The 26,803-nt window shown below is 40.4% G+C and overlaps 1 protein-coding gene across 3 annotated transcripts in view; it reads left to right on the top strand.

Annotated features, from left to right (window-relative positions):
• NPAS3 (neuronal PAS domain protein 3) overlaps positions 1-26,803 on the top strand; it is an 836,879-nt gene that overhangs the window by 766,701 nt on the left and 43,375 nt on the right. For all 3 annotated transcript variants that reach the window (XM_029951941.1, XM_029951942.1, XM_029951943.1), the window contains one exon: positions 6,610-6,728. In XM_029951941.1, the coding sequence (XP_029807801.1) occupies positions 6,610-6,728 (119 nt within the window). The remainder of the gene's footprint in view (positions 1-6,609; positions 6,729-26,803) is intronic.

The following is a 26,803-nucleotide window of genomic DNA, read 5'->3' as shown; positions in this document are numbered from 1 at the left end:
AGTGCATTTGCATGATGTCCACAAGACACATGTGTTCACAGGAAATGGTAGGCACTGCCTCGCCACAGTGGCCAACGATCTCGGTCTAGTCTACCGCAGACTGTTACTCCCTTCAAAGTCTCCTGGCACATGACAGAGGACAGGCCAGTGAAATGAAAACCAACTGTCAAAAAGATTGTAAAATATTCTCTAACTCCGGGGGACATCAGGTCAATCCTTTTTTAACCACCAAACCACTGGTCCATGACTCTCAAAATAACATTTTGCAGAACATGCGCCCTTAGAGATGAATACAAGGAGAGGACATAGGATTCCCTCACCTCAAAAACAAACGAACAACAACAAAAACCACCAAGTGTTGGGACAAGATGCTCTGTGAGCATGGCATGGCAGGGGTAAAGGGAATAATTATTCTTAAAAGAAAGCATCTGACTGTTAGTTTATTCAGCACACAAACTGAGGGACGACGTATGGGAAACACAGTCCTGGGCACTCTGGGAGTGTGGGGGGTGGGGCGGGGAAGGGAAGCCGGAGAAGAGCAGGGAATAGATACAACAACAGACAAGCAAGACATCAGGCCTGCCTTTCAAGATCTCCCAATCTTGTAGATGACACTGTTGATAGCATCTTTTGCAGACTGCACATTTTAAAAAATCAATTGAGCATTTAACTTCAAAAACACAAACCCCGCTTACAAAAACCAGCATTGCCGGTAGTTTTTCATACATAAGTGAATTCACCAGGTACGGACACTGTGGGCAGTGCATTCCGTCTCACTATTACAGGACTTTGACCCATGTACACAGTTGTCACATACTGAAACAAGGCTATGACGTTTCCAAAAGGAGGTTCTATGTGGCTGCGATATTAGTAATTATTCATTGCATATTATATACATAGTACATATTACGCATATATACATTATACACATATTAGAAATAATAGGTTCAATAACTAATATTCATTAAATGTTGCCTTTAATGTAAAGGTCTTCCAGCCTGCTTTCTCAATAGTACGACAAACATGGTAAATCACCCCAAATATTTTGCTTTAAAAAAAAAGCAATCTCACATCGTTTCTATAGGTCAGGAATCCAACAGCAGTTTTGAGAAGTTCTAGCTCAGGATCTTTCCTGAGATTGTAACACAAGTAAAAATCAGAGCGTAGTCATCTGAAGACTCGACTGGGGCAAGGGGCCCACGTCTAAGCTCCCTCATGTGACTCTGACTGACTACAAAGCCTTAGCTCCTCATCACACTGGCCTCTCCACCGGGTTGCTCAAGTCTCCTCACAACATGGCAGCTGGCTTCCATCAGAGCGAATGACCCAGGACAGTACAACAAGCCACCTTGCCTGTCGTGACACCGCCAATTCCACCACATGCTATTTAATAGAAGTCAGTCATCAGGTCTAGCCCACACTGGAGTGGAGACAAAGGAGGTTCTGCCTTTTGGAAGGTGGAATATTGAACAATTTGTGACATGTTTAAATTACCACACTTGTCATCCTGGGTAAACAAAGTCTGCTGGGAAAAGATTTACTTACCATGTTTGCCCTACTACTGAGAAAGCAGGCTGGAAGACCTTGACATTAAAGGCAACATTTAACAAATATTAGTTATTGACGTATTATTTCTAATATGTGCATAATGTGTATGTACATAATATCTACTATGTATATAATATGTATAAGTATATATATGTATATATGTGTGTGTATGTATAATTTTTGCTCTGGGAACAAGGGACCAGGGTAGGTGCTAAAAGGGATGAAAACTAGACCTGTCTCAGCCTCGCTGCCCTGGAATACCTAGAGAAGGTGATAAAATGAGAACACAAATAACTCTAAGAACAGTATTTTGGCACCTCATTACCTTTGGGGTCAGACAAACATATGTCCTGTCTGTGCTCTGCCACTGATTATCTGGAAGACTTGTACAACACAGACTACTTTATATAATAAAGCTCTGATATTTGTTATCAGTCAGTTTGGGCTAAGTTCTGCTGCAGCAAAAAAACAATTTTGAAATTATAACAAAAACTTATTTCTGTGAAAGTCAGCCATGGGTTCTGTCCCACACTATCTTCATTCTAAGACCCAGGCTGATGGAGCAGGCACCATCTGACATGTTGACAGTCACCACGGCAACAGGAGGAAAAAGTACCTCTTTCTACTAAGAGACTGACTCTTTTCGAAAATTACACCTGGAAGTGACACATGACTTTGGTTCACCTTTCATTGACCACAGAAAGCCATAGGAGTATAGGTAACTTCCAAGTGGCTAAGGAAGAGCAGGAAAACCTCTGTAAGAAACACCTTTTAACACACTTGACATATACTCATTCTAAAGTCTTAAAATACAGTAGTAGCTAACAAGGCTAACAGCATATGCCAAGGAAACAATTTGCCTTTATCAAGGTAACTGCAAAATGAACCAACAACCTTTCCCTTGTCTTGTGAAAGGCACTTTGGTTATTTGCACTTGGGTTTGTCCTGTGTGCACAGAACCTCTGAAAAAGGAAAGATTCATTTAAGCAATGAAAAAGGAAAAGAGTATATTTAACGTTGTATGTTAGCAGTGTACCCCAACTTCCCTCCTTCTTCAAAGGGAAACTTTGTTCACAATTGAAGAGTAATAAAGCTTTCTCAACTCTTAATTTTTCTTTTTCCTCCCCTCATACATCAGGATTTGGTGGCAGTTGCAGGGTTCTGACACTAGATTGCCCCAAGAACATTTGGGGTGTATGAAAAAGAAAGGCCTCCTTTGTGCTCAGGCCTTGTATATTTACAAAGACCATGGAGAGAACGCTGTAAGTGTTCAGACGGATGTGGCCTAGGACTGGCCAGTGAGAACTCAGTGGTTCTCAGCCACCTCCACCTCCTACCCCTCCTCCAGCTGCCCGTCACCTCCTGCCCCTACACAGTAACAAGGAAGCAGCAACTACAGTGCTAGTTAGGGATTCGTCAACACATGTGGAATAATGCAGATATAATTTCACATTATGGTGGCATTTGCCAACATAAAAATTATTATAACTTTGCTATAAATTTCTCTGTAAATTTAACAAAATATGCAAAAACTGACATTTCAAGAGCTGAGATAATTTAGATTTATTAAAAAGTTGAGGCCCTCGAGATTCAGCAAGAGAGTATATTTTTTATCTAGCCTTTAGTTGTGTGGGTCTTGTTTTTGTTTTGTTTCTCAGCTCCTGTTTATAATTCATGGGTCAAAACTGGCCACATCTGTGCTTTGACCACTTAATCCAGTTTTACCCATAAATTTCTCCCCTGTCTCAGGCAGCAGATGTAACTTCTCTGAATCCCAATTTTTTTTTTTTTTTTTTTTTTTTTTTTTTTTTTTTTACCAGAGCATGCAGCAATCATGGCCTGCCTCAAAAAGCTGACAGAAAAGCATTTGATACCTAGAGAGCATTCTAAAATGTTTCTTTGACCTAGACTGGTCCCATTGTCTTTATAGAGCACGGTTCTTAAGGCCACCTCTGTCCCCTTCACACCCACCCTCAATACACACACATACATGTCCGCATGCACGCGTACACACACACCTCTTCAATGTCACAGTCATGTTGCACATCACCAAGGCCATGCTCTCTCCCAGTAGAACCTTCATCAAAATCATGCTTCTCACCTGAGACACTTAGAAAGCGGCTCTCCTAAAGCTGCCGCTCTTGTCTGTCACCTGCAGATAATGTATCTTTTACATGAGAGACGCCATTGTCAGAGCCCGGGTAACCCGAGTGTGTTTGCTAGCCCTTGAGGCAGCAGGGCCATGGCGTCGTGTGCCGACCAGGAGTTTGTTACGTGTCCCTTTGAAAGGGACAGCGTGGAGGGTTACTCCAGCCCTGTCCTCACAACTAGAAAGTCCTATAGAATTAAAAGGAATCTTTATCAGAAATCAAACTCTTTTCTAAGCCGCCCACTTCCTCCTCAACTCTCCGTTCCCCCATGGTCTGAAATAAAGCTTGAAGACCAGTTTAGATTTTAAATCTCAGCTCCAATGGAGCAAAACCTGACCTTAGCATTCCTCTCACACCAGTTGTCCTGGGTTTAATTAACGCCGCCCCTGTATGTTTAGGCAATTACCGCTGTAACACCCGGGGGGTGCTGTATCCTGGGCCTCAGTCAGGGCATGACGCAGTGTTTGGCCTCCACCGCTCATACAAAGCTTGTCACCCAGCAGGAAGCACCCGTGCCGCCGCCGTCTCTAATGTGCACACTCAGTGTTTTACTATGCGATGCTATGCACTGAAAACAGTAATTTCTAATGACGCCTGAATTGCTCTTCTGTAGTTAGGTGGTTCCTTCCTTAGGGGGTCAGGGTAGCCAGCATCCTAGCCCTAAAACAGATTTCACTTCCATGGGAACTTGCATTTTTCCCTTCGCTACTGCAGACACACTCTTGTTGAACAGGGCTGAATTTTTAAGGCTGAGTCTGTGGTGTGGATTCTGATGGCTTCCTGTTAGTTCAAGTCTCTGAGGACCAGTGCCAATAAAGGTGAAAGGGACAACAGTAGATTGGCATACTTTTCCATTTCCACCAGGATGAAACACTGCTATAAATTAAGTCTAACCTTAAATGTATAATCTGTCCTTGGGAAGGAGAGAGATGGGGGAAAAAAGGATATAGCATCTTCAAGCTCTCGGCATCCCTTACGAGAAAAAATTGGTTCTAAGGGTCTCTGATCTTGTGTTTTAGTAAAATAGAACTGCACGGCTGACTGACAGTTCTGATCTAAAGCATTTACGTTTAAGTTTTGATCTCTCTGCTTTTGATTAAAACTAATGAGCTCATTTAATTCAAAATGGGAATCTCTGATAAGAGAAATAAGGTTGATGTGATTGGATTAGAGGGGCAAATTAAACTCTTAGAGCAGAAGTTTGTGCTTATATAGTGTATTAAAAAGCTGTTGGCGTATTATGGCGTGTTAGATGATGAGAAAAATTTCATAGTAATTCATATTTAATCAGAAGAAATGAAAGTACTAAATATAACATGGCTCTGCTTTTCCCTCGAGTGATAAAAAGCTGTACATTTAAAATGACATTAGATCCATGCTCTCCAAAACAAAAAAAAAGAAAATCTTAAGAGAGACACATAAGAAAGGGACACTTGTCAGTGGTTCCCACACCCCAGAATAGAAGTGCCACCAACATAGGAAAATACAGTTATATTTAGACAGGAATGATACAAGAAAGCCACAGACCAAACAGGAGGTGTCTGTTATTACACTAGCTTTTATTCCCTCATCTGAGTATCACATTTCATGTAGTTTTTAAAAAGGTATTTCTTTCCCTTAGAAATATATGGAATCTGTTTCTTAAAGTTCAAAATCTTGTTTTGCCTGTTTTTCTTTGTATTATAATAACTGTTTTCACATATGTTAATTCTTAAATGTCCCTTTATGATACCTATTTCTCTACCCCCACCCCAAAGAAAATTAGTGCTAGTGGAGGACTTCTCAAAAGAAGTCCTGTTCACTGTTGAATGGGTGGATGTGTGTGTGTGTGTGTGTGTGTGTGTGTGTGTGTGTGTCTATATACCTATGTGTGTACATGTATCTCAACACATATATTTACATATATATACATACACATATTTTTTTAATTTTACACTCAAAATTTTTTAACTTTAAAGTATTATTTTAGAAGAGTAAACTTCGACGGCATTGATTAGGCTTAAAAATGCCAACATTAATTTCTTTGCAGGAAAACGCTTAAATTTGTAAAATACTTTAGAAAATAGATTTATGTTGCCTTATGGCCTGTTTGCATAATGGTGTTTGTAGATCAACAAGACTGCAGACTACCGTTTTAAGTTTCAGCAGTAAAGAAGTATTCCGCTTAGTCTAAAAATGTATAAAGGGAAAGAGCAACTGTCTTGCTTAAGAGAGGAGACTCTTCTTTGTTAATATCCTGGTCAGACTAGGGCAGAGGGGAAGCTGTCATGAGTGACGAGAATGGACAGTTGATGTCGTTAGTGGTTTTTACTTGTCTCTGTGTATACATTCCATTCTTAGCCCTCTATTGTGAGTCAATTGAGGAAACTTTATGCTATCTTATCCCCCACAATGGAGAAAATCAACTCAGGAGAGCAAGGACACTGGCCAGGATATGGTTTCTTGGTTCTCAGATCTGCCCAGTCGACAAACATTGCAAGAAGGGATTCACAGGGAGAACAAAGAGCAGGTTATCCTTACTCTTCATCAGAAGCCTCTCTGCCGCAGTCTTGGTTGATTCCATAAATCTACAGTGTCCTCCGTTTTCATGACTGTTCTATCCATGTGCACCGGCCAAGTGCCAAGGTATGCTACCATTACTTACTACTTTAGATCCTACTTAGGGAGCTACTACAAGTTAAAAGGTCTGAAAAGCTCCTGCTAGAAACTGGAATGGAGTTACTTTGGATTCATTAATTTTTCTTTTTTATTTTCTGCAAAGTAAACATTTTCTAAATGAGGTAAATTGATTACCACGCTCTTAGCAGCCATCATTTATTTTTAGTGAACTCAAGGATTGCACCTGAGCAGTAGCTGTGAGGGGCTGTGTAGACATCTAAATCATGCGTCTATATATTTTTGTATTCTTCAGTGGAGTCAACCAGCCCCAGTCTGCTAACCACTGACAACACCCTTGAACGTTCCTTTTTCATCCGAATGAAATCTACTCTGACCAAACGCGGCGTGCACATCAAATCATCAGGATATAAGGTAAGCTGGGCAAGGGGAAGGGTTGTATTTCTGTCTCAGGTCAATCCTAGGTCATTGAGTTTCCCATTGCATTGAGTTTCCCAGCTGCTTTGGGACCATATAATTAATGCCTATGATCTTGAGCAGCCCATAGGATTCCTAGTGGTTTTCCCATCTTGAGGTGGGGGCTTCATTATATGACTCATTCTCACTTCAGACATTGCTGAGGCACTAAATGCCTCAAAATAGTGTCTTTTCTTGAAACACTGGTTAATAATGCACCAGGTCTTCAGCACTTGCTAGAAATTCACTTTGATGGAGAAGGTGAACCAAATTCATAGCAGTCCTTAAGGTGAGTGTTCTAGAATGACTACTTAGAGAAATTTTGCTTCTCTCTTTAAATCCCCCATTTCTCTTTAGAGAAAGACTGTCTGTTTTAATACTATCTTGGCCAGCAAGACTCCTACATGTAAATAAGAAAATCAGGTTAGGTGTCAGGGATCTTCTCTGTAATTACACTCACTGCACAGTCGGTCAGACCTTAGCAGACACATGATGCTCAACATACAAAGTACATGTTCCCCACAACAACAAAGACCACGTCTGGAGTCATAATCTACATTATCATCATTTTAAGAGTAAGAATATAAAAGCCTCCTAATCTCGGGAAATTCCAACACTTCAGTTACTATAGCAACGTAAATTAAGACCTATGAAATGTATGAAATGCCTTTGGCAACCTGAATCTTATCAATTTTATAGCACACCAACCCATCTCTCAAACAATATTTACTAGATGTGGGAGGATCGACAGCAACAGAATGGACCATAGACACGGCCAGCCTGACCTTTTCCAATTTTAGAGTTGAGAATTTTTGACAACTCCGTTCTTCAGGGTTACCATATAGCGTTGCCAGAGATGGCAATAGTCATTATTATTGGGCTTACAAACCATATAGAAGTCATCCAAAATGAGTAGCTGCATGAAAGTCACAGTACTTTCTCTGATGTGAATTCTTCAGAGACAAAGAGGAAGGAGGTGGGGAAACAGGCCCTTCCATGAACGACCCTCAGCTGAGCTGTCCTAGCTCTGGAAAGGCACACGTGGAACATGCCCTTAACCTTCCACAGGGTTCCAAGCAAAGGAGAGGCTCCAGGCAGCTATGCCCCCACAGGAGCTCTGTCCCGCAGAGGCCTATTACAGAGGGATACAGTGGAGGGGAAAATCCAAATGCTATCCTTGGCACTACTTACATTTTTCCTGCCTTATTGAACATAATCCATTTATTCGCTATTAAAGCATTAGCAAGTTTGAAATTTCTACAAGCAAACTACAGGTATAGCACTTAGTGTTATTTTAATGCTAACAAGATCCATTCTTTGCATTCCAGTTTTAGGAACTGTAGGGCTTCCTTTCACCTATTTTCTGTCTTTCAGCTTTTAATTTGTCACTTTTAGTGGTTTTTACTGATTCATAGGGGTCATGTCCCAGGAAGGAGGATGGATAGGGCAGGCATAGTTAGAAAAAGTAATATTTAGTATATTTTAATATCATTAGAAAATTTAATTTTTTGAACAATGATAAAAAAATACCGCTTTCACATGACCAACTAGAGATCATAAAGCCTCACAAAATTTTGTATCTACAAAAAAATGGGCTGTACAAGTGGAGAAATGCTTTGTATTTCACTCTAGGCAAGATGCCAGGTAGCTTACATTCTTTTTGTTTTGCGATTTGGTCAGCTCAGTAAAGCGAATTTTGCTGCATGACCTGAAATTGGACAGGCTCATTTCTTAAATATTAATAGACCACTCATTCCACAAATATTTATTGAGTTACTACTCTGGTGCCTGTTCTAGATCCCATAATCCAGCATTAAACAGTAAAAAGTCCCTCCTTTCGTGGCATTTAAGATTCTAACAGCTGGAGACAGACAATAGCAATAAATAAAGAAGGTGATTTCAGACAGCAATGAAGTCCAGACTAACAGTAACTACTATTTATGCACATTATAATATGCTGGGTGTGATGCAGTGTCTATGCAATAATCCTCAACAATCCTAGGAAAAGACATCTTCATTATTCCCACACTCCAGCTAAAGAAACTAAGGCTAGATGTTAATCAGCATTCCCAACTTCACACATCAGAGGGACAGGGCGGGGCTTTGAACTCTGCATATCTGGCTCCATACCCTATGCACTAACCATTAGGCTACACTATCTTTGTTGAGAGTAAAGCAATAGTGAGCTTGGCAAATGGGGACCACTTCAGATGGGAGAGTCGTGGAACATCCAGCTGAGGAGGTGACTGTCACCTAGGAGTGGCACAGGAGAGCAGAACCACTGTGGAAACCCAGAACAACGGTGTTTCCAGAGCTTCTTGGGTTTAGGATTAAAGACACCTTGCTATAAGAAGGCACCTTCGAGAAACAAAATATGAAAAAGTACAACCGTGAACATCCAGGATTGGAAAAGAGAAGTTATTCTGGCTTCCATCAAACCCTGTAATGTTAAAGTGATCATACTCCTCTGACCTGCCCTGCCAGCCCGTCTTTCTCCAGACTCCTGGAAGTCTCCACCCAGGATCTTACCCCCCTCCCCAGGAGCGCTAACGTGAGAGTGGATCCATCCAGTCCTCCCCCAATAGGATGAACCGTTCAACAGATCCAGCCCTACCCCTCCTCCTCCAAGATGCCCTTGCCTCGTTAATTAACCTTGTCTGCAAGTTAGCACAAGAGCTGATGAGAAGCCGTGACAGGACACAGCTGAATAACACCCCTATTTATCTGTTCGTTCTCAGTAAATAAACCTAACAGCTTATAAAACATTCAAATAAAACTGGTGATCACCCCACCACCACACAGTAAGCACAAATAAAAAGAAGCAGTGATGATAATTTTGCCGTACTCCCAATATTCCTAATTTATTACCATTGTTTGCTCCTTGCTTTTCCAGTAAAGCTCCAAGATGTTGCCCACTGTGGATCACTATACTTCACTCCATTTTTCCTGTGACCTTGGCACGTACAACTTTTCTGACTTTGTCCATCACCTTATCGGTCACGCTGTCTTTAGTGTTGTTATTATCACTGACAGTAATAGTAGCCGCAAACTTGCTAACCATTGACTCTGTGACATTCGCCAAATATTTCATACTTATTTTATCCAATCCACACAACACTTAAAAACTTCCTCTGTGCCAGGCGCTCTTCAAACTTTACCTTTTATCGTTATGCCCATTTTGTAGGACGTGAAACTGAGGTTTTAATAGGCCCATGTTGGCAGAGATCTTAAGCAGCTACTGAGGAGCCAGGATCGCCCAGGCAGGCAGGCTCCGGTGCGTGCCCTCTGCACCCTCTGCGTCACTGCTTACCAGATGAAGCCCACAGAAAAGCTCAGCTACACCTCAACATATGGAAAATTCACCTGCATTTTTAAAAGGAAAACCTCTTGGTCTGATTGAGACCTTCTCTTTGTGACTCAGCATATGCCATAGCACTCCTTAATGAAGATCTGCAGCGATTTACCTTCCTTCCCAGGGATTTTAATGCCCACCCAGATACCCAGGACCAAGCATTCTAACCAAAGAAGAGCGCCTCGGGGTCTGCGAATTCGGGGAGCGAGGGTGACGCAGGCAGCGGTTGCTTCCACCCCCCAGGCCTCAGGAAAGTTGCCCTCACGCCAATGAAGTTTCCCAGCCTCGAGCTGACATTCAGTTGTCTCCGTCCTCATTTGCTTTGAAATCCACAGCAGCCCGTTATCTGGACCAGCCACTTCTTATGCCTCAGGGGCCCGTGGTTGTGTAGGCCCCATTGTTGGCCACATATCTTAGCACAACACAGCTCTCCTTTAAATTGCATCGCATCAATATTCTGCCTTCTAGATTAGGTCTATGTCTGGGGGAACTTACTAGGTATAGCACAGGGGGTAAAAGGAGATATGTAATCAGGGAAATTAGAGAAGTAAAGACTAATTGGGTCGCCTCCTTAGCTCCTGTCTTTGGAGGATAGCTTCCATTAGCATGGGACTGTCAGTCTTCTAATCTACTCTTAAATGCCCACCAGCACCACTGTCATTTCTGGAGTTTTTATCTGCACGCATTATGATGTCCTAACTCTAACGGCATAGTGGAGCATCCCGGGCTGGGAAACGGAGACAAAGGGACAGAGTTCCCGTCACGTTTATAGAATGCTGAGAATGTCTCTCAACTCACTGCCCAGGTGAAAATCCTCAAATGCCGAGGGTTCCTGCTGTGACATATGAGTAGATTACTAAGGGAGGAAAAGGGGAACTCCAGATTCTTAAGAATAAAATAAAATAAACAGGCCCCACCTGGGATGATTTGGATATGGATTTGCCAATATCTAAGTGTCCAACTAAATGATTTCTGTAACCCTTCCAGTATCCTTCTAATATAAAGAATCAGAAAGCATAATAGAGAAAATATAGGTTTTCTAGCTTATTAGGACTGCCAGTATACCTCAGCTCTAAGAATACCCGTATCTAGACGTGAAGTAACAAAAGCAAAAAATGGAGAGGATGCCAATTAGCTAAAGAAAATTCTTCTTTGCCTTCTCTAAGCACGAAGCTGCCTTTTAAATTAGAACTTGTTCATCTGTTGAAATTCATGGTTGTATCTGTTCTGTGGGAAAAGGCACTGATTTTACTAGTAATTTGTTTTATTTGGGGTGTCATAAATCCTTTTAATGATTTGATTAAATCTGTAGAGCCTCTCCCAAGGTAAATTCATTTTGCATCAGGAAGTTCTTGAATCCCTGAGGTGAATCCAGTGATCTCAGGTTACAAAACCTTATTTAATATGAGGACATCTTGGTTCTTATTAAAAAACCAAATTAGTGCACCTCCCTGAACATATTTCACCAAAATTACAATAGCCCTTTCCTTCCTCCTCCTTTCTCCTTCCCATTTATTCATTTAGTGTTAATATATATTGAAGTCTTGTTGCAAAAAAACAGCAACTGTTAGAGTGCCAAAATAGAAAACCAGAATTTTCTTTAAGTTTATTGATTTTGAGAGAAGGAGGGAGGAGAGAAACAACAGGGGAGGGGCAGAGAAAGGGAGAGAGAGAGAGATCCTAAGCAAGCTCTGCACAGTCAGCCTGGTGCCAGATGTGGGGCTCAAACCCACAAACTGTGAGATCATGACCTGTGCCAAAACCAAGAGTCGGACGCCTAACCGACTGAGCCATCAAGGCACCCCCAAAAACAAGATTTTTTACACTTTGATCCCTTATGCAGATACTCTTCTGAAAAAGTATTTCTTAGAAAATGTTTTTTAATACAAATTTTACCTAATATTAAAGAATTACATCTGTACTTAAGAGTTATTTTCAGTGGTAAATGGTCATCCTTTTCTTCCTGTTCACTTAGGTGGGCAGGTTGCATCACTAGACTTTCAATGCCAAAATCACAGCTTAGGTAACCTTTAAAGTTGAAGGATTTTCACATTAAATGTATTCTTAATGGAATGTATCTATTGACAACTCTCAAGATGATAGCAAACTAGAAGGATATTATTACCTACAGTTTCAATCATCTGGAATTTTAGTTCTTGGTTTGCTTTGCTAATAAAGTCCACGGTAACTAAGATATCAACCTCTCCCTCTTGATCACACACCACGTTAATGTGCCTCCAAAACTGGTTGACTCCACCTACTTCTATTTCCAATCCTCTAGCTTAGTACCGTTTTCCAGGATCCATTGTGAGAAATTCCCAAATTACCTCCCAGAAAATTTTGCTTCTCCATTCCATTCTGCATCCTGCTACCTGGAATATCTTCCTAAAGCCTCAATGATCTTTACTTCTCCTAGATCATCACTGATTCATAGGATCAACATATTCAAGAATCTGGTACCAGCTCACATTTTCTACTGCCATCACCATCATTATTTTTTTTTTTTTTTTGAGACAGAGAGACAGAGTATGAGTTGGGGAGGAGCATAGAGAGACACAGGGAGACACAGAATTCAAAACAGACTCCAGACTCTGAGCTGTCAGCCAATGTGAGGCTCAAACCCATGAACCATGAAATCGTGACCTGAGCCGAAGTGGAATGCTTTACCAATTGAGCCACCCAGGCGCCCGTCCATCATTCTTTCCTGGAGCTATTATTATTGATGCTCTGGTAAAATCTGTCCAGTCATCTTTCCTGAAATATACTTAAAACATTCACACTGCTGTGCTTTTGGCCATGCGGTTTTCTTTTCCTAAGATGCCCTTCTACCACATATGCACCTGGAAAATTCTTACACAACCAATATGGCACCCCTCAAATATTAGTTCTTTTTCATCTCCTTTGATGCACCTATTCCCTTCTCCTCTGTGCTAGAATAGCTTTAAGATTTTATTTCATCTCTCTGTGCTTTAGTTTTCTCACCTGTAAAGTGGCGCTATAATAATATATAACCTGAAGAAGTTTCCTACAGGTCAAGAGAGATAACACATGCTCAGCTAAGCATCTTCTCTCCTTTTTATGAAGTACTGTATATAATTTCATATGAACTTCACAGTAATTCTTTTAGGTAATTATCTCTATTTTCCCAACTTGAAGATAGGTTAAACTAGGCACAAAAATATGAATTGAACTCAAACCATGAGATCATGACTTGAGCTGAAGTCAGATGCTTAACCAACTGAGCCACGCGGGCGCCCCAACATTGGTGTCTTTTAGATGTGATCATTGGATTAGCTATGAACCTAAATTGACTGATCTGGCTCAAATGCCTTTATCTTGCCTGCCAACATATTGTTCCTTTTTACCAGCTCCTTGCTAAAATCAGATTGTACCACATCTGTAACATTCCCTGGAGCCATCAGTGAGGGATTCCTTTCAAAAAACAAAAAATTGAGCCATTTCTTAATGATGTTAAGATTGGTGATTTACCATTTTCTTTCTATTAAATCATCTTTAAAGACTATTTTTCTGGATATTAATACTTTGAGGCTCTATCTGTCTGAAAATTAGAACAATATTTGCTGATATCCTGCCTTCCAGTACAACCCCATCATTTCTCACAAAGATTACTAAAGATAAATGAACTGTTTGTGTAAGGGGGTTGGTTCTTTATTTGCCCAGGACAGTTATTGTATGCAATGAGTTTTAAACATTTTTTATATGTGTATTTTTTAAGTTTATTCATTTATTTCTAGAGGGCAAGCAGGGGGAGGGGAGAGAGAGAGAGAAAAAAAAAATGAAAGAGAATCTCAAACAGGGCTCCCCAATGATAGCACAGAGCCCAACTTGGGGGTTTGAACTCACAAATCAGGAGATCACAACCTGAGCTAAAACCAAGAGTCTTATGCTTAACTGAGTGAGCCCCCCAGGCACTCCATGTGCAGGGAGTTTTAATATCAGGAAAAGTGTAGCCTAGAGGTGTGCCTAGCACTTATAGAAGGGGCAGTGTGGTAGCAGTCCTTCCCTGGAGATTTCTAAGAGCACATACTAAACTTATCAGGAGTCTCTGCCCCCTAGTCAATTGTGGACAGACTAGGTGCTACCTGGGTGCTTCTCCCCATCTGAGATTCAGAGATGTTCCAAATGTCCACACACATCACTACTTCTCCTAAAGCCTTTGCTTCAGCTTTGTGTTGTCTTGAAATGATGACTACAGTATTCCAAACTGCCCAAAATGTAACTGTCTTGTCAAATCGATAGATGAATTTTCAGTGAGACCAAAAATCCTGTCAACTCATTCAAGCTTTCTAAGGCTACGCATTCATTGCCTTTCAATCAACCCAGACACCGAGAATAAATTGAAGGAGAAAAAAAATTTCCAGGTAGAACTTACAGGCAGAGGTTATCCTGATGAAAAATGCAAATAGAGGAGAGAAACAATAAAATCAAATTTTTTAAATCCTATTATCTCTTTTTACTCCCTGCTCACCTCTGCACAATTGTCCATTACAGTGTGGTTCCCAGTGTCATTTTAAATATAACTGACGTTGTTTCTGATCTTAAGGAATTTATTTCCCATTACCAAGGCATGACAGTAGTTCTAGCTTGGGATATGCCCTTTCTGCTGGGACTAATCAGCTCGCTATTTTACCAACTAGAGGCATAATCACTAGCCATTCTGTGAAGTGTCTGCAAATTCTAAGTATGTCAGTAACTGCAGCCCGAGTATGTTGCTAACTTATAGGTACTTCCTTTTCCATCAGAGAGATTTTCGGAAGAAGGGAGAAGTACGAGCATCCCATCTTGACTAATGTTAGATCTTTTCAGGTTGGCTTTTGGAGTCTTTAGTAGCTAAGACTAGTGAAAGTGACGATCACTTTGAAAATGACATCTTTGATGCACAAATTAACAACTCTATCTGTATATAATTTCTTTAATGTCCGTCAGCATTATCATCAATGTCTCTCTATAAATATAGTCTTAATCTGATAGTTCTTTAAATACAATCTATTATATTTAATAGATTATGAGAATTTAGCCCAATAAATAAGTTTCAAAAGGAAAATTTACAATCTGAAGAACTAAAAAGTCAACAACGTATGCAGTGCATCACTTTTCAGACTCAGCACTTGATGTGTGAAATGCCCCTAACAAGAGCAGCCAAGGTCCTCAGTTGCTGTTTCCCTAAAGTTATCTATTGATCCAGTGGTCTGAAGTAGCAGATACCTAACTCTCTACAGATTGCAAGGGCTTTCGGATACATTATTCTGTTTTACCTTCATTCCTTCAAAATTGCTCTACAAACTGTGATTAAGCACTGAGGCTATGATGTCAGACAGCTGGGTATTCGGACCTAGTCCTGTCATTTCTAACTCAGTGGCTTCAAGCGAATTGTTTAACCTTCTTATACATCTATCTCCTCTCTTGTAAACTCTTCATAGAACCTCCTGCATAAGGCGGGGGGGGCCTGGGTGGCTCAGTTGGTTGAGCGACCGGCTTCTGCTCAGGTCATGATCTCACGATTCGTGGGATCGAGCCCCGCATCAGGCTCTGTGCTAACTGCTAGCTCAGGGCCTGGAGCCTGCTTCAGATTCTGTGTCTCCCTCTCTCTCTCTGACTCTCCCTTGCTCACACTGTCTCTGTCTCTCAAAAATAAATAAAAGACATAAAAAAATTAAAATAAAAAAAGAACCTTCTGCATAAGGGAATTTTAAGATAAAGTGAGATAATGTAGGTAGAGTACTATCACAATGCCTGGCTCACAGTAAGCATGCAATACATGTCCGTATGTGAGGCTTAATGTTTATAGAACTCATATTGTGAGTTGATTTGGACAGTCCAAAATCTTAACTTCTACACCTCTGCATGGGCAACTGTAACTATGGAAAGTAGTAATTCAATTCTATTTCAGATTATCTCCTGGAAGTTAAAGGTGCTCTAGAATAATGAATGATTTCTTCTGAATACAGAAAATGAACTGATTTCTGGGAAATTTCTTCCTGCTTAAGTGTCCTGAATATTGATTTGATTTTAAGAGACAAAATATGACTGAAATACGTCATCTGTCCCTTTAATAAAAAGGACATGCTGCATGGTTTTCTTTGGAATTGATTTAGCCTCATGGCAAGGCTAATACAACCCTTTAATGTAAGAAATGAGGTAGGGGCAGGGCCAGTTTGGTGTCGTTCATCTCTGGAGCTTCTAGGCTCCCGCAGCCCATAAGGCTCTATAGTTTGGTTAAAGTATCTTAATCTGTATACACATAAATTGAACCTTTTGGGGAAGGCACACTAGCACTGTGGCTTGAATCCAACTTCTATCTCAGACATACTGTGTAACCTTCTAGAAGAAATCGTGTTGACTCATTCCCAATAAGGGAAAAGAGCCAGGATTCTGGAGTTCCTGTCTTTTCATGTAATAACTTCCTCAGGGGGCAAGGAACTAGTCACATCTTTCCTCTCTATGAATGCCTTCCCACCATCAGACTAAAAGAATGGACGATAGCAAAGTGCTTTGAGTTACAAGACTGTTACTTAAACAAGAGAAGTATCTGTATTATCAGGGTGCCTAGATGACTCAGTCAGGTAAACACCTGACCCTTGGTTTCGGCTCAGGTCATGATCTCGCAATTCATGAGTTCAAGCCCCGCATTGGGCTCTGTGCTGACAAGAGTGGAGTCTGCTTGGGATTCTCTCTCTCTCCCTTTGTCTCTGTCCTTCCCCTACTCATGGTCACTCTTCTCAAAAATAAATAAAGAAACTTTAAAAAATCATCAGTATTATCATTTCTCCATCCACTGTGGGTGTGGGTGTATGTGGATGTGTGTGTGTGTGTGTGTGTGTGTGTGTGTGTGTGTGTGTGTGTGTGTTGGTTCTGAACTACCAGTGAGCAATGGAAGTTACATACTGGAAACATCAATTTCAGCTCATTGCTGGCAGCAACGATTTACAGAAACCAATCCATGTAAGTTATCACCGAACTGAGAGCAGTATTTATATCTCCATTTCACCAGGACTTTTATACCTTCTTCTTTCATTTTTCAATGTTTTATTTAAATTCTAATTATGTACCTTCTTTTTATTCTCCCTTAGGAATATAGATTGTCCTTACATGGGCCACACTTGCATTTCATTCAAATTTCTGCCCCAATTGTCACTTCCCTGATCACCTTATCTAAAATAGCTCTGGCACACCTCCCATACCCATCATCTGCTTCATCCTGCTGCCGTCTTGTTCTTCGTAGCACTTAACACAGTCCGACACTACATCATAAATTTATCTGTGTCTAATTCGTCTCCCCCATCACAGTGTAAGCTGAAGCTCCTACAAAGAATTTTAATGACATAGTAGAAATTCGATAAACATTTGTTTAAAAATGAATGAATTTATAACTAACGGACATCATTTGTACTAAGGCTAGAATATATTCCTTCCTTGGATCAGTGTACTAGTTCCTTAAAAGAGGATTTAGAGACAATAATGTGCAGCCACAGGATTATGTAACTTTGCCAGTTTCTGGCCCAATTGCAGGAAGATAAGTGGAAGGTTTATTCCTTTCTCTTTCAAAAAGGCTGTACTAATGGTTGACATATTTGAGGACATATTTTTCATGCTATCATGTTCAGCTTTTTTTTTTTTTTAATCAACATGTATTTAACTTGTACCCCACTTGTACCCAATTCTAGTGGCTAGAACTCTGGAAGCACCATCAAGAGTCACTTGATTATTACTTGGTAGTTCTGAATATATTTAGCAGTCCTCAACAGCCCCTTGTCAAATGTCCTTCAAACTATGACTCCTTGCAGACGTCATGAAAACAGACTGGCTTCATAGGGGCACACCTGGTGAGGGAGTCAGAAAATGCCATCCTCTGCCAGCACATTTCTGTTTGTTCGCTATGCAACAGTGGACAGACAGACTGATTATTCTGGGCTTTTGTTTCCTTGCTAAGAACAGAGACAACAGGATTTGCCTCCAGTGTCCTGTAGTCATTTGTGGGTTGAGATTGCATCCTTTTTAGGGCTACTCTCTACACTAGGGTGAAAGCCCCTTGGGACTCTCGGGGTGGAGTGGAATAGAGTCTGCCGAATCTGGAGCAGCTCCACTCCTAGAAAGAGAGGTGAAAGCGGACAGGAAGTTCTAGCAAAGGCCACCCAGAGTTACCAAGAAGTTACCAAGAGCTGCCCTCATGGCCAGGGCTGGCTTGAGAACCGGAAATATTCTGGGAAACATTTAACCAAATCACTGCTGCAAGGGAGAAGAGGTCTGGGGAAGAATCTGTAATTCTTAGGTGGACTTTTGCACCTTGCCCTATGTACAGACTAGGAATAGACCACACTCTGAGAAATCAAGTGAAATCCCAAATTGAGCGCAAAAATAAAAGGGTACTTTGAGAGTAACTCTCTTGCCTTATTCGATGAACAGAAACAAACTTTTCCCTTACTCACTTTACCACAATATGCACTCCCCCCACTTTTTATGCCAAATAAAACACATGTTATTGTTAAATTCATCAATCTTCCCCTTTAATTTTTCTTTTTTTGCAGTTGGCTTATTGGTGAACATCTGTCAGTACTGTCTGAAATGGTTGTAAGTTTACAGTTGAAGGGAATTGCAACTTTTAGCCTACCTGAAATAGCCCTGCAGACAGTTGAGTCCTAGGTAAATGTTCTTTAATACTGAATGGAATTAACAATATTGTAATGGTCAAATCCCTCACAGGAAGGTATCATGGAAACGTAAAACATTCTTATCCTTGAATTATAGTTTTGTTATAAACTATGATCTTTTCTATGAAACATATCATTCTCTCACTTTTTTAAAAGATCTGAAGAATGATACAACTGGTCGGAGGACCCATAGTAGCCAGATCCCAAGCACCTTGGTGCAGTGGAGGAAAGTCGAGTTCTGTCTATTTGATCTTGAAGATCTAATGGCAGTGCCTCGTACCTCCATGATCTTAAGCCCTCAGAGCCTTGTAGGTCATCCACAGTGAATTAAAACCCAGAAGTTGATGTGGATTGACAGCAAGTCAAGTCAGCAGGTGAAAAGGGAGTGAAGTCCAGAACCAGTAGACCATTCTGTGCCTGTTTCATCAAGGGCTGACAGAAGGCTAAGCCTAGAGAGGCCCCATGTCCAGTCCTTCTTCCCACATAGGTCTCCCCTTGGGAAAGCATCAGTGCAAGTATACCACAACAGCTCCTGACACATTTGGGGCCCCCAAAAAGTCTTTTTCCTCCTACATACATAAGTCATACCTCCTAATCATAACATCCAGTCCTAAAAACTTTAAAAGGATGGTGCTCTGTGAGTGAAAATTCATAGGCACCTGCTCTTGATTTACTTCCTGCTTAGGATAATTTTTACACAGCTGCAGTATCACAGAGCAACTCTGTTCACAGTACCCAACAGTGAGGCTCAGATGAGAAGGGATATGTTGGATGTTTGGCTTATAATGATTTCAGCTATTCCTCTTTTTTTTACAGCATCATTAGTAATCTGTCATTCTAATAATAATAATTCCCTTTTGACATCATGGAGGTAAGAAGAAATCATCACTGACATCAAAAATGAGGTGATATTTCAGCAGTATTATTTCACTGAAGATAAAATGGAAAGCTTTATTACTCCCCATGCCTTTAAAGAAAGCTGAACAAGGCATATGCTGACCCTAGAGCTTATCTACTTCAGTTCCTTCCAGACTGATATGAAATAACTAATTTTAATTGTTCCAACTAGAGCTTCAGAATGTGGTTTTCCCCCAAAGCTTTACATCTACATAATGGAAACTTTCTAAAAAACAAGCTTTATCAGTTCATAAGAAATCGGGAAATCAAAAGGAAAGTCCATTGTAACCAAGAATGATCTATAATTTTCATTCTTCACCAACCCCTTTTGTCCAAAGTATTTAGGAATTGATTTCACTCAATCATGTGGTCAATACTGCTTGTGTACCTGTTGTGTATTACACACTATACTGGGTCCTAGGAAGATAAAGATAGACAGAATGGAATCCTTGGTCCAGAGGACAGAGTCTAGACTGAGGCCGACACACAAAGAAATGTGTGCTCTGGTAGAGATATGTTCCAAGGGCGAGGGAATGAAGTAAATCATTCTGTGTGGTGGAAAAGGAGAGCTTCTCAAAGAAAGCATCATTTTAGCCAGCTCTTAAAGTATAGACTGGCCCTACAGAGATATTAGAGAATGGAATTCAATGCAGAAGGAACAGTCTTAGGAAAGAGATGAAGGCATCAAGTGCATTGAACAGAAAGAAATCTAGTCCTTCAGGGAATCAGGGAGTGAAGACATCTAATCAGACTTGGCAAATGTAGACAGGAGTAGGAGCCTTCATTTAGTGCAGCATGAACTCAATGGGCTCATCACTGTTCAGGCTAACAGGCTGGAGATCGAGATTGTTTCATTCTAATAAAATTTCTTGCAATCATTGTAAGGAAAAGGCCACTATTTTCTACCAAGGAGACCAAGAAGGTTGTTCTCAGCCTATAGGGTAAGAGAATAAGTACGTGGATTTAAGTAAGTCATTGGATAATTCCTCTTGGAATTTTCTCAATTTATTTTTCCTTCCACCTTTCTGCCCTACATGAGTGCAGGGATATTTTTTTTCCTCCTGATTCTTAGATGGTGGTATAAATAGACATTCTGAAAGGAGGAATGTGATTTTCCTAGAACTCAAGAAAAAAACTGAAATCTTTATGCATTAAAATCTTAGATTGCAAAATGAATCAGAAATAGGAAGCATCACACAGACCTCAGGCACTTGAATGATTGGTCTATACACTGTTAGGTATCTGAATTCTTGGAAATGTCTGGGTATTTGGCACAATATAAACAAAGCCTACATTTCAGGCTTCCTAAGGTTTCCCTGAAATATACATTTCATAAAACCCCTGGCTTTAAGAATGATGACTTTTTTCTCACAAGAAAAAATTACTTGTACTTCCATTTACTTCTAATTCTGCCTGGCTATTCAGCATTTCTACTAATTGTAGCAACTTATAGGAACAGTGTTATCTGAACACCTAATCCTTTTGTTCCAATAAAGCGGGTACGTATCAGACTAGTTACAATCCATCTGCAATTAAACCACTGTTCTCGTATGAACAGTAACTGATGACATAAAATCTGAATGTTCTAACCATGCAAATACTCAGTATCTTAAGTGATATTTTAAAAGTCAGATATAGTATATAGTTATAGGAATTGCACTGTGAACAACTCTTCACCCTCTCTCTCTCTCTCTCCCCAGAAAATAAAATTTCATATTCCTGGATTGAATGTTTAATGACTTCCTTAAAAACAAACTTTAAGCCAATAAAAAAAAAAAGAAAGAAAATCTCTCTCTATTTTTGCAGAGTCTTTATCTTTCTATCAAAGATAATATGAAACTTTGGTGTTTTGTGTTACAGGTCATTACCTGATCTTGCTTTTTATCTGCTTGATTGTATTTAGTTTTCTTCCTCAAATGTTTTTTTTTCTTTTTTTGGTCTCCAAAAATCAATGCCCTTGATTGCTCTCAGTGCATCTGCTTCTATCGCCATAAAGCTAGTGTAACCCCGTGGAGCAGGCTCCCAAACCACGCAAGAGTCAGTTAAGAGCAGATCTTTTTGCGTAAGTCAACTCACAGGATAGAAGGGAAAATCACATCCCCAGTTGGCTCTTGACTTTTTCATTGCCAAATGCGGAGGCTAGAAAAGAGAACTGGACAAAAACGGGCTTGGGTATATGATCAGTTGCTTTGCATGTACTAAAGCAGCCCAGAGCTGATGCACAATAAACAAACATGCATTATGGGTTGCTTTCAGTCACTTTATAGACACATGCATTCATAAATTTTGATACGGTTGTAAGAAGCCGACTTTGATGGGACCAAACTCACAGACGAGCTTTCGATCGCTGGAGCAACCACAGCCCAACTTTATGTTGACAATTTATCAGCTCTTCTCCGTCAAGGAAAATTGTTTTTTAGTGCTTGCCTATTAGCAATCACATGCATAATATGAAATTGAGTTTTGGGGAGGACGGCCCGCCATCTGTCTTTCTGCTATTTTTTTTTCAGCATTTCACGCTCAAGTTCAACTCTCTGTGTATCAGAATGCTGTAAAACAGGATTCACCCATAATATGGGCACTTAGCAAGAAAAATGGGCCAGATACCAATGTTATCTTATAACTTGCAGACTTTTAAAAAGGAAAATCATTGGTACCCCAATCTGTGCATTATATTTTGAGTGCACTTCAAATTCTGCTTGCCTCTCAAAGCCAACTTTGGTATGGCTGGTTCTTCTTAGAGAACAGTTCATTAGTGTGCTTGGAAAAGTGTTAAAACACTTTTATAAAAATAAAAATGCAAAGAGAAAGTGGCATGCAATGGGAGGTTAAGAAAATGGAGCTATAAAGGATTGGTGTGAAGAATGAAAAAGATGTATTTAGTTTCCCTTCCAAATTCCAATATGCTAAGATTTTTATCAATAATATTGTTTTTCTGCAACAATGCCTGCCTCAGGGAGAATCTGCTCTGTCCCTGTCAGGATTATACTTCCCAAAATATGCTTAAGATGATTCTGTTAAATTGATAAAAAATAGTACACTCTGCAATGTAGAAGGATTGCTCAAAAGCACATTCCCAAGCCTTTCATGTGTAACCGCATTTGTGCAGCAGGGCATTTATTATGCTATAAATTCCATCACTGATTTTGGCCACTTCAGATTGATTCTGCAGTAACTGTAAGTAATGAAGCTTCCAGAGCTGAAGCGGGGAGGAAAAAAAGGAGGAAGAAGGTAGCCAATCCACTTGTGGCTGGGGAAATACAAATCGTAGGGTTCATTTAGCCACAGCTTTTATCAGATCATGCAGCCAATACCCTACAAAGCAGGAAAATATATATCCAGAAAAATCTACAGGTTCCCTGACCTGACTCCAGGAATTACGGCCAGCAGACACAGGCGAACAATTCTTAGAGAAAGGAAGCAATTGTATTTTTGCCAGAACTTGGACTTCCCAAACTTGCTCCTGCTCATCTTTTTCACTTCTTTCCATCTAAAGCATGAGCAGATGTCCATCCCACAAGAGCGACAAAATATGAAGCTCTTTTCTTAGGGAAAGGTTAGCCATCGCCAAAGGTTGGCCTCCCTCAGCTCCCAGTATCTAGAATTGGATGGCCCCAGAAGAGGCTCTCAGGGTTTGAGGTGTGACTATAGCCAGTTCAGACTTTTGTAAAGAGGAAAATTGGTTACCCTGTGGTTGATAACTGAGACTAGAAAGAAACTAAGGTAACCAATGAGATGAACAGTGGGAGAAACACCACTTAGGGATACCCCATGACACGCCCCCCAATGCAGTGATGGCTAGAGAAAGAAGGGGTCAGTGACTGAAGGCAGCAGTAATGTGTACTGTAGTAAAGAAGTTCCTTCGAACATTATGGGAGGTGGGAAGGTTTCTCATACTTTCAAACTGAGCATCAGGGAAATAGGCAGGTGTGGGAGATGCAACCAGAGTATGATTTGGGATCATGGATATCAGCAGAGCTAGAGCAAAGTAGAGAGACTGTGAGGGAAGGAGGAGAGGAATATGCAAAAGGTTGACATGAAAGACGTATTTCACCTACCAGGGAGGCCAAGGAGGTCCCCAGTTCATTCTTACCCAGCTCCCTTCCCCTCTCTGACCTCTGTTTCATGGAATGCTGAGGAGCAAGGGAAGGGGAGGAGCTGTGGGCTGGGGTTAGGCCCACAATGCCAGATCCATGGTGACAGCAGGAGCATCAAGGAACGACAGCTTCAGTGGAATGTGGGAAGGCAATATTTTGCTCTAATCCTTGGGTCTTTGTCCCCATCCCAATGAATTTTCAAAGCTACAGAGGCATGAATAGATAATCCATCTCAGAGAATGGCCAAGCATCTGACTGTTCATTTGTCCCCAAGAACAAATGCTTTGGAGATTCTTTCCCTATGTTCTTTTCCTTTTCCCTCTTAAGAATCATATAACCATAAAGTTGTAAAGTTCATAGGTGTGATATTCAAATATTATGAGGTGCCGGAATGGACCATCTGGGGCCTCCTGACGTATGCACATCTCTCACTGGGCTATTTGTTTGCAGTAATTATTAATTGCCACAGACATCTTGTGTCAGAAACCACAGATAAAGGACGGCAAGTCTTTAGATATGGGCACCCAGAGTTAACCAAATGGGTAAGCCCAGAGCTATTGTGGGGGATGGGTTCTGGACAGCACAAGTGGAATACCAGGCCCAGAGTGGACATTTCCAGCTCCAGAGGAAAGCTGAAAAAAGCTTCTGCCTGTATGTATCACTTGGTACTATTACAATTATTGGAACTCACCATTTGCCAACCCCTCCTGGCATCTACCTGGCCTACCTAACTGGGCACAAAGCAAAAGAGAAGGCAAATAGTTTCACAATGAAGTAAAGCGATGTCCTGTTTTGAATCCTCTTCAGGATAATGATGAGTTTTGGAAAATTACGAATTACCTTAGCTGATTTCATGGGGAAGGACTTGCCTCCAAACTGTGCCTGATGATTCTATGGTATGCCCCAACAGTTGTGTGACTTCTCATCTGGTTCAGCCTGTTATTTCCTGTGATCATGTTGGAATGTGAACATACCATTTAGAAAATCATAATTATTAAGAGAAATGGCATACTAGTCAACTTCCAGAGCTATTTGGAGTACCTTCTACAGGTCAGAGAGGACACAGAAAAATTGAACTGTAGATAGAGAAAGGCATGGTTCTGTCATTACGAAATAACTAGACAATTCATTAGGCATATTTATAACCAATTAAGACTACCACAGGGTCAATGTGGTGAGTTGTGTAAAAATTAACCATTAATTAAAGAATACAGTATTTGTACAGAAGTTGATCCACACATATCATTGGAATCTAAATTCTCTACAGCTACCAACTATGTTGTATTAACTGTTGTAGCCCAGTAGAGCTACTAAACAGAAACTGGTAAAAAATTATCTGTACACTATTAGAAGCTAAAAGTAATCATCAATAGAGATATTTATAAATAATTTTTGTATATATAATGACTAACATAAAAAATAATCATGTTAACAAGATTTTTGATGACATGGTAGAATGTACAGAGCCCTGGCCTTAGAATAAACTGATGTAGATTAAGTCCTAAATTCGCCATTTGATACGTATTTGACCTTAGGGAACTCATTTATCCTCCCTGTGTCTGTTGAAAGGGAGCAATAGTGTGTCTTCTGAAATTTCATAGTTATTATGAGGTTAATGTAAGATAATATGAAAATCTTCTGTAAGCTCCAACTCTGTCAATATCCATAATATCCTTATTGGATTATAACTGTAAAATCTGGGACTTTAGCATGTCAGAAGATACTGGCTTAGTTTATGTTTATCACTAGGCATTGGTCTTTTCTCCATTTTATTTCTGTTCTTGGTGCATATGATTTTTGTGAAGAGAATCATTTGTAACAAGCCTTCAGGTTACCCATTTTATTTATGAAGAGGGCAAGGGCAAACCTATGTTCATAAAATAGGAGGAGAAAGGTCTCTAGAAGTTACCACCATGGCTCCAGCCCTAAGTCGGTGGGTTGCTCAGATCAAACGATTATGGAGTGGCCGTGAATCCATGGTTGATGGGCATCAGGCTCTTAGAACTCCTTGTCATTTGTGCTCACTTTGGTTAATGTTAAGTCTAATACTTGCATTAGCCAGCTGTAAATTTGACACTGTACTGCTTATTGACTGAAACTTTATATACCCCTATTTGCCTGAAATAAAGTAACCTGTTACCAGAGTCAGTGATTAGTATAACATAGAGGGTTTAAGTTCCATAAGGTAAAAATGTTAAGCGTTTTCTTCACGGCCATAATGACCCAAACTCCAGGCGATCTTTTCATTATATACCTTATAAAGGCAATTTCATGTTGAAATGTTTTTCAAGCAGAAGGGAGATGTGGTTTTAGGCTGCTCAGGTGGATCAAAATAAGAATCGAGAGTGGCAGGAGATGGAGGGTGGTCTGTGAAAAAAGAACACTAAACGTACAGAACATCTACCTTTTACTGTATAATCCTAACCAAATACTTCCTCTCCCTTAGCCTCCAATTCCTTATTTATAAAATGGATAGACCAGTATGTGCTCAACCTATCTTAGAGGCCCTTATGAGGATCAAAAGAAAGTACGTTCAGGACTTTGTAAGCTCTCATGTAGTAGGATGACTGTTCAAGCAGTCAGTCTGGTTGAGTGCCTCCCATAGTCTGTGTCCTGGGACATATATGAAGAAAAGAAAAAAAAAAAGACCATCTGTGCCTCTAAGGAGAAAAAGAGGCAGAAACAAGACAGAATAATCCCATGGAGTACACGCTAGTGCTGACTAGGTGTAGAGACAATAGAAGGACTTCAGAGGGAAGAGGACAGCTTTGGGCCAGAATGGCCAAAGAAAAGGAAAAAGGACTTGACATAGATCCTGGAGAATGGACATTATTTGCACTGATGGAGGAGGACAGGGAAGGAATTCCAGGTAAACACAAGACAGATTCAGGAGATGGTGTGGAAAGCCTTCGGGGTGCAGGGAGGGAAGTTTTGGAAGATCAGGTTGTGAGGGTTGGGACTCACTTGTCACAAGGCTTTCATGAAAGCGAAGTGACCTGAATTTATTCCAGAATCAAT

Source organism: Suricata suricatta, chromosome 9, assembly GCF_006229205.1.
Source record: "Suricata suricatta isolate VVHF042 chromosome 9, meerkat_22Aug2017_6uvM2_HiC, whole genome shotgun sequence".
Taxonomy (NCBI): domain Eukaryota; kingdom Metazoa; phylum Chordata; class Mammalia; order Carnivora; family Herpestidae; genus Suricata; species Suricata suricatta.
The sequence above is the reverse complement of the archived record's forward strand: the minus strand, read 5'-3'. Positions and strand labels throughout refer to the sequence as shown.